At 40.6% G+C, this 8,469-nt stretch overlaps 1 protein-coding gene across 1 annotated transcript in view; it reads left to right on the top strand.

The window, feature by feature from the left end:
- The window catches only part of mamdc2a (MAM domain containing 2a), a 77,145-nt gene that overhangs the window by 64,121 nt on the left and 4,555 nt on the right, over nucleotides 1-8,469 (top strand). Inside the window, exons 8-9 of the mRNA XM_046034029.1 lie at nucleotides 1,609-1,874; nucleotides 6,009-6,105. Coding sequence (XP_045889985.1) covers nucleotides 1,609-1,874; nucleotides 6,009-6,105 — 363 coding nt within the window. The remainder of the gene's footprint in view (nucleotides 1-1,608; nucleotides 1,875-6,008; nucleotides 6,106-8,469) is intronic.

The following is an 8,469-nucleotide window of genomic DNA, read 5'->3' as shown; positions in this document are numbered from 1 at the left end:
ATTTTGACCGTCAGTGCATCCAGTAATCTTTCTGCAGTGTGCTCTCACTTTAGCGCCAGACTGCACCGAGGAAACAGAGAGAAGCGGGTTAAGGGGTGGCTGTGGCTCAGGAGATAGAGCAGGTTGCCTGTTAATCGGAAGGGCAGTGGTTCAATCCCAGGAGCAGCATGTCAAAGTGTTCTTGGGCAAGATACTGAAACCTGAATTCCCCTTGGTGGCTGTTCCACCAGTGTGTCATGGTGAATGCAGATGTAGTGTAAAGGCGCTTTGAGTGATCGAAAAGACTAGGAATGCACTATACAAATGTGGAGCATTTACATACTAATATGTATGTCTAAACACTGCTTTGAAATGAAACAAGAGCAAACTCAAAGTACACGCTTTCAGTATTTTCATAAGCCTGAAACTCCTGCTGCTCCGGATGACACTGCAGCTCCAGCAGATGATACGAACGTTAACGTTAGCAGTTCCTGGATGCTTGCTAATGCATTTAAGCTGATACAGTACACAGCCTAAGTTTGAGAATGTTTTTGGAAGAGAAGTGTGCTTGAGAAGATGTGGACCCCTTTTTGTATCCTCACTTTTAAGTTCGTAATATTCTGTAGTGAAAAGGTTTTGGTGATAGAACTGCACAAATGTTCATTGTTATTACTGCTACCAATAAGCCTCAGCTTTCCATTATTGTTTATAATAGTTGCAACTTGCACTCTTAAATGTGCATTAAAAAATGGCCCGCTGATAAGACCTGTGCTCCAGGGACCATATTCATCTAAGCCTGCAGTGTTGATAACACAGAAGCAGTCCTTTAGAATTCTCTCAATTACATGTACAAGCATACCATGTATTAGTGGGTGTAGTGGTGCTTATGGGACTTTACTCTGGGACATGTCACTCTGAGACGGGTCGCTTGGATACAGTGGAGTATGAGTCTGGGAGGGAAGAACTACAGTATACTCACTACCAAAAACTAGACTACACCACATGAACTGAGTTGCAGGCAAGTCCAACAGGTAATATCGAGCAGGGAAATCCAAACGACACGGAAACAAGCAGGGACACTCAACTAACAATGACATTACATTTATTCATTTAGCTAACGCTTTTATCTGACAATTGCTAGCAGATAACCAGAGGTTGCACACCTCTGGAGCGTAAGGTGTTTTGCTCAGGGACACATGGGTAGATGTGTCACACTGGGGAATTGTCTAATCCACTGCACCATCACCGCCCCTGATGACAGCAACAACAAGCTACAATGATCCGACAAACACTGAACAGAGTACATATATATTGACACAAACGAGCAGGGAGGGAGAGACACAAGGTGCGACACATCAGGTAACCAAGTGACAAGCAGACACGGAACACTTCAAAGTAAAACAGGAACAGGCAGAAATGCAGACTAACAGACAGACTCGCTGACACCCAGACGCAGACAATTCAAAACACATAAAGAGGCAGACAATGGACAAAACTCGCAGACACCAGACTCAGACCAGGATCGTGACATGATGTACAGGGTATTTTACTTTGCACCTTGTACCATTGTAGTTACACTAATATTACCACTCTTGTTCTTATTTATGTTCTTTGTCTTATCTTTCTTAGGCTGTTACCTCCTGGCAAACACACGTTTCACTTCGAGGCCTGGTTATGTGGGTCGGCTTCACGGTCCTTTTTTACCGGGGAACCACAAATACTGCCTGAGGTTCTACTACCTGCTTCATGGATTTAGAAAAGTAGACAATGCTCTAAGTCTTTACATTTATGACGAGAACAATGTGGCCCTTGAGAAGGTGTGGAGCCTGGCTGACACTTCCAGGGCTGTATGGACTGAGGTGGAGATCACCTACATGAAGCCCATGTTTTCCAAGGTATGAAGCACTAGATAGGTGATGTACGTGGAAGGTGATGCTTTTTAATGACCTGAAAGCAAGGCAGAGCAGGGCAGTTTTTTTATAAAGCACATTTCAAACATAGACACAAAGAAAAGTAATAGAATAATAATAAAAACAAGAATAATTAACATAATAGGATTACAGTGCTATAAAATGGTCAAAAACTAGAGTTAAATTTGTCCAAAACATTAAAAACATGAGGGCCTTCACATAAAAGACGAGGAGATCTGACTATAATTACATTTGTGTGTTCCATTAATTGAATTTGTTGTTAGATGTGTTCTTATGGTATGTTTGACAACGTTAGCCTAATTCTTTTAGCTGCAGCAGCTGTACTGTATGTCGGTGTTTCAACATTAAGAAATTTCTTATCACTGCAGAAATCAGATTCATTTAACACACTCAAAAATGTTCCAAACATCATTCTAAATTAACTTCATAAAACAACGAAACCACAGCTTCAGTTCACCATTTACTGAGAACTCACCTTATTATGTGCCCAGATAGCAAAAGGTGGGTGCTACTTAAGTAGACTCAGAAACTCAGAAGCAGTGCAACTTAAAGTCATAATAAACTAATTCATATTCAACTTGAATACCAAAATATATGCTCATAATGGAAGCTTCAGATTACAACAAGCACAAAGCTTTAGAGCTTCACTCAGTCTCTGTAGGATGATGTAGGTGTAGAAAGCATCAGCATGACCCACAGCAAACAGAAAGCAGAAAACAGTCTGTGGGGTCTTCTATGGATGGTTCTGTCATTTTCCAAGAGAGCAGGGTCAGTACACAGGGCTTTTATAGCATTGATCTCTTATTTGGAACATAACCTGTACTGGAGCAGATTAGCCGTTAAGCATCAATTACCACTTTTAGAAGTAAAGCACAAAGAGTGAATCAGCAGAATCAGAGTCGGATCCTTCACTCTTGTCATGTGTGTTGCATAGTTTGCCCACCAAAGGGCACGCCACAAAACAAAAGAATCAGCTGAGAGATCTGGTTAACCAACGAATGACTCAGTTATTTAAGTCTAAATACATGACTTAAATAATAATAAAATAGCCTCCATCACTTCTCCTCTCCTGAAAACATTCATGACCACCTCTCCCGGCTTCTTCCGGGTCACAGCAGTTTGTTGTTACAGTAGGTCTGTTGGAGCTAGGCTGTTGACAGACTTGATTGTAGATTTATTTCTGAAACAAGGTGTGGCAGTTCTAGCAATTGGCCCTATTATTTCTCACTAGTTCATCACTTCTAAATATTTTCTAACATCACTTGCAGCAGCTAAAGCCACATATAGTTTAATTAAATTAGCTACATGTCAGAACCCTATTGAAACTGAAGGAATTATTTTTATCACATCACATATCACATTTTAGGCGGCCTTAACATGCTCAAAAACTCCCCAAACTTGGCACAAAATTTAAGGGTGGCGAAAGTTTTCGTGTCATATTGTTATACAGGGCCACATTTAACCAAATTGTACAAAATTTTTGTGGTCATATCATGTCTAGACCTAGAAAAAAGTCTCTGGGAGTGATGCCCATAACCCAACAGGAAGTTGGCCATTTTGATTTTAACAGTCACTTTTGGCAATTCACAGGTTACATACTTCAACTCCTCCCCCTAGGGAATTAATCTGATCAACTTCTTTATTTTCGCTGTGTAATCTTAAGGCATTGATGATGAAAAGTTGTGCAGTGAGTTTTTGTTGATGGGCATGTCCGTGGCATGGCATCAAAAATCGATGATTCACCATGAAACAGGAAGTTGTTATAACTTCAGCGTACATTCTCAGATCTGTACCAAACATTACATGTTTCATGAGAGTCCCGCCCTGAACACTACTGACAACAGGAAGTGTCAAGTTTAACACTGTGATGTACTAGTCCTAGCAGGTTGGCCCTATCCACTTCAAAGCAGTCACATAAGAGCCTTAAGACGTTGATGATGCTATGTTGTTGACAGCTTGTCTGTGGCGTAGTGGCGAAGTTCGATGCTTTGCCATGAAACAGGAAGTTGTTATAACTTCAGTGTGCATGCTCAGATCTGTCCCAAACTTTACATGGTGGATAAGAGTCCCACCCTGAACACCATCTGCATGGAAATATCCACTCAATGTCATAGCGCTACCTACTGGCAACAGGAAGTAAGCCCTTTGTGAAAGAAATCATTTGATTTACATGGCATTAAAACAGCATGATCCACACTTCACCTACTGGTACACAACATATAATTAGTGGGGGATCTCTAGCGCCACATATTGGACACAGGAAGTGACAATTAACTCCTTTGTGACCTGTCCAAAACGCGTGATAATTTAGAAGAGCGTCTCCCTGACGCGCGTCATTGCACACCGAACGTTGCTTGCAGCTTCAATTAATAGTGCCCGAGCATGAAAAATTTCATCATTGACAGGGTGCGTGCTTTAACAAACTCCTCCTAGAAGATTTCTCCCATCGACTTCGACCTATTGTAAAAGAGTTAATGGCATGTCCGTAGCATGGTAGCTAAGTGTCCTCTACTGAGCTCCGAATTGCCCCCGATGGATGTTCCATCTGTGTATGAATGTCTGTTTGAGCAGTTAGGCTCAGTGTATGGGTGAATGTGATGTAATGTAACAGTGCATTTACATTTTACAATGCTGTGTCTGGAAGTTTTGTGAGTTTTCATGTATGGCGACGAAGCTCAAAACTTCGCCATCAAACAGAAAGTTGTTGTAACTACACTTTATGTGCTCTTATCTGTACCAAATGTCACATGTTTGATCATTTTAGGATTGATTCTATTGTTTGTTTTTAAAGCCCATCACGGCCTAGCTCCAGCCTATATCACTGATCTGTTGAAGCTGCATGCTCCTTCAAGGTCATTAAAGTCTGTGAAACAGGCTCTTCTTGTTGTCCCTAAAACACAACTCAAGAGCAGAGGGGATCGAGCTTTCTCAGTCGCAGCCCCGAGATTGGAATGAATTGCCTCTCCATGTCAGACCGGCCCCCAGCCTTCCGGTTTTTAAATTGCGTCTTAAAACACATTTTTATCCCTTGGCATTTAATCCGGCATGAGAGCTGTATGTTGTATTTGTCTATTTATTATTTCATGTCAATGTACAGCACTTTGGTCAACCTGGTTGTTTTAAATGGGCTTTAGAAATAAAGTTTGATTGATTGATGAGTTGAAGGCGTGCCGTCAAATATCAATGATGCCCCATGAAAGTTTTTATAATGTCAGTGAACATGCTCAGATCTGTACCAAACTTTAAGTGCTACATTAAAGTTCCCCCCTGAACACATCTACATGCCAAAATTCATTCAATATCATAGCGCCAGGATGTAAGCCCTTTGTGACAAAAATAATTAGACTTACCTGGCATTTTAACAGCATGGTCCACACTTCACAGCATATGCATATATAGCAGGTGTTCTCTAGCGCCACAAAGGCGACACAGGAAGTGACGTTTCACTCCTTCCTGACCATTCCAAAAGTTGCAGCACTTTCCAACCATGTCTCCCGACCTCCAGCCACTGCTCCCACGATAGGCCCCAAGGCTCGTAAAGGCACGAGGGTTGCCCAACTCTGCTTAAAGATTTCATTTTTTTTCTTTTTTCTGCGAATGAATATCAAATTTTGGGGACCTAAACATGCTCAAAAACTAAAGCGTTCGAAGCGTGTAACAATTCAGAATCGCTTCGGCAGAGCGGCGGCCCTGCGGTGCGGCCTATGTTTCTATTTGGCAGACCCAGACAACTACACACAATATTTCCTTTTGTGTTCATTAGTAGTAGTACTCTATAGTTTATAATGGATCTTTAAATCTTTGTTGTAGTTTTTATTCTTATTTATCAAAACTTTAGTATATTTTGTTGTCCTTTTGTTCATCATTTTGTTAACTTAGTGAGGTCTCATAATAACAAATGTAAGGGATAATCTTTGTTTACATTATGTGTGAAAAGAATATTGGCTGATATATATAATATGCATATCGGATTTTAAAATCCTCAAATATCGAAATCAGTATCGGTCTTAAAAATCCCAGATCGGTCGGGCTCTAATATGGAATGATAAATGGATAAATGGTTGAATAGCATTTTTCAGTCTTTTTTCTGTCTTCCAGGTAGTGTTTGTCAGCATATGTAAGAACTTCTGGGAATGTGGCCTGGTAGCCATTGATGACATCACTATCAGCCTGGGGGACTGTCAAATCACAGCAGGTAAAAGATTCCCTACATACACTGCTAACTGTTGTTGATGCCTGAAATAAGCCAGGGGCCTTCCAAGTTCCTAAAACAGGTTATGTTCCAGATAAGAGATCAACTCTAACGTTATAAAAACACTGCCTATTGACCAATCAGGTCTCTTGGAAAATGACATCACCATCCGTAGAAGATCCCACAGACTATTTTCTACTTTGTTTGTTGTGGATGATGAAGAGAATCTTGAGCGATTTTTTATATTTAATGTTTAATATGAATGTTTTTATTTTAGGTTAGTAGTTATCTTGTTGCCCATGATAGAGACTGGTAATGTAGCACCCCACCTTTTGCTATTTGGATGTAGGTAATGTGGTGAGTTTTCAGTAAATATTATACAGCCTTTCGACCACTATTTGTGCTCCTTTCATGGCATAAATTGATTTTTTCGTTTCGTTGCTTTATAAAGTTTATTTACAGCACCGTTTGGAACATATTTGAGTGTGTTAAATTAATCGGATTTTTGAAGTGACGAGAAGTTCCTAAAAGTGAGGTGGAACAACCACTTATTCAGTACCCAAGGCTAATGTGGAAATGCCGACACACAGCCGAGCTAAAAGAAAAAGGCTAATATTTTTATACACGCCATAAGAACACATTAAATAAATCCTTTTATATTATAGGTTACGCCTGTTCATTTTGGCATTCACACTGTCAGCGATTTTCCGTCTTACTGCCTGTGTCAGCTGCAGCTGTGCTACTTAGACTATGGCTGTTTTTGTAATATTGCAGTTTGCTCTTTGTTTGTAAAAAATGATGCTCCTCTTCCTCGTGTTTGGGCCCTAATAATTCCTTCAGTTCTAATAGGGCCCTACTAATACCATACTCATGTCATTACAATTATTGTATAACATAATAATGATTAGCAGAGCTCGCCTACATAGGCTATATACTTTTTGTCGTGGAGTAGTTATTACCTTACATATAATCTGCCACAATGACTATTTTCAATGTAGCATATTCACATTTAGTTTGTCCCTCTACCAGCACGCTTTTCATTCTAGCCAAAACTAAGAAAGATTTTCAACCACCATCTATGACATAGTGACACAGAGAAAACGCTGCTCTTGAATGCATCTAATACTACAAGGCTGTCTACAACCAGGACCTGCAACTTTGAGATTTCACATGTTTCACATTTGAAACAGTTGAAAGAGGAGCTAACTTAGTTAACCTTGTTTGGCTAAAAACCATGTTAGATACTCAGCTCACGTTTCACAGATATGTTTAGAAGACTATGTTGAACGGTATAGTTTAACCACTCATTAATGTTACCTACTGATCAACATGGCATTAGCTAGCTTTGTGGCTAATTTAATTTAACAATGTGCGGCGTTAGCTGCTGTAAGTGATGTTAGAAAATATTTAGAAATAATAAACTCCGGAGAGATGAGCTAGAACTGCCACACTGTTTCAGAAATACATCTACAATCAAGTCTGTCAACAGCGTAGCCTCCACCACTCAACTACTGTAAAATTAAACATACTGCTGTGTCCCGGGAAGAGGCCAGGAGAGGGCCATGACAAACAGGAGGGTTAGCAAGTATTGTTCCTGAATGTTTTCAGGAGAGTAGAAGTGGTTAGGGCTATATTATTATTTAAGTCATGTATTTAACGTGATGCATGACCAAGTCACACCTTACAGCCCTCTCCGTTGTTCCTGCATGCTCCTGTAGATTCCGGTCAGCTGATTCCTTTGTTTTGTGTGCTATTAATAGGGGAGTTGCTGAGTGCCCTCTGGTGTGAAAACTGTGCAACACTCATGACATGAGTGAAGGATCCGACTAACAACAGTCGTTATGGTCATTATGGTAGTCTAGGCCTATTGCAGCGTAACTAAGAGATAACTAAGGGACCCGAGGCAGCCCTAACTATAAGCTTTATCAAAGAGGAAAGTCTTAAGCCTACTCTTAAATGTGTAGATGGTGTCTGCCTCCTGAACCCAAACTGGAACCTGGTTCCACAGGAGAGGAGCTTGATAGCTGAACGCTCTGGCTCCTAGTCTACTTTTGGAGACTCTAGGAACCACAAGTAACCCTGCATTCTGGGAGCGCAGTGCTCTGGTGGGGTAGTAAGGTACTATGAGCTCTTTAAGATAAGATGGTGCCTGACCATTAAGAGCTTTGTAGGTAAGAAGAATGATTTTAAATTCTATTCTGGATTTTACTGGAAGCCAATGCAGAGAAGCTAAAACAGGAGAAATATGATCTCTTTTCCTGGTTCCTGTCAGAACACGTGCTGCAGCATTCTGGATCAGCTGAAGAGTCTTAATGGACTTTTTCGAGCAGCCTGATAATAAAGAATTGCAGTAATCCAGCCTAGAAG

Source organism: Micropterus dolomieu, linkage group LG21 (genome assembly GCF_021292245.1).
Source record: "Micropterus dolomieu isolate WLL.071019.BEF.003 ecotype Adirondacks linkage group LG21, ASM2129224v1, whole genome shotgun sequence".
NCBI lineage: Eukaryota > Metazoa > Chordata > Actinopteri > Centrarchiformes > Centrarchidae > Micropterus > Micropterus dolomieu.
The sequence above is the reverse complement of the archived record's forward strand: the minus strand, read 5'-3'. Positions and strand labels throughout refer to the sequence as shown.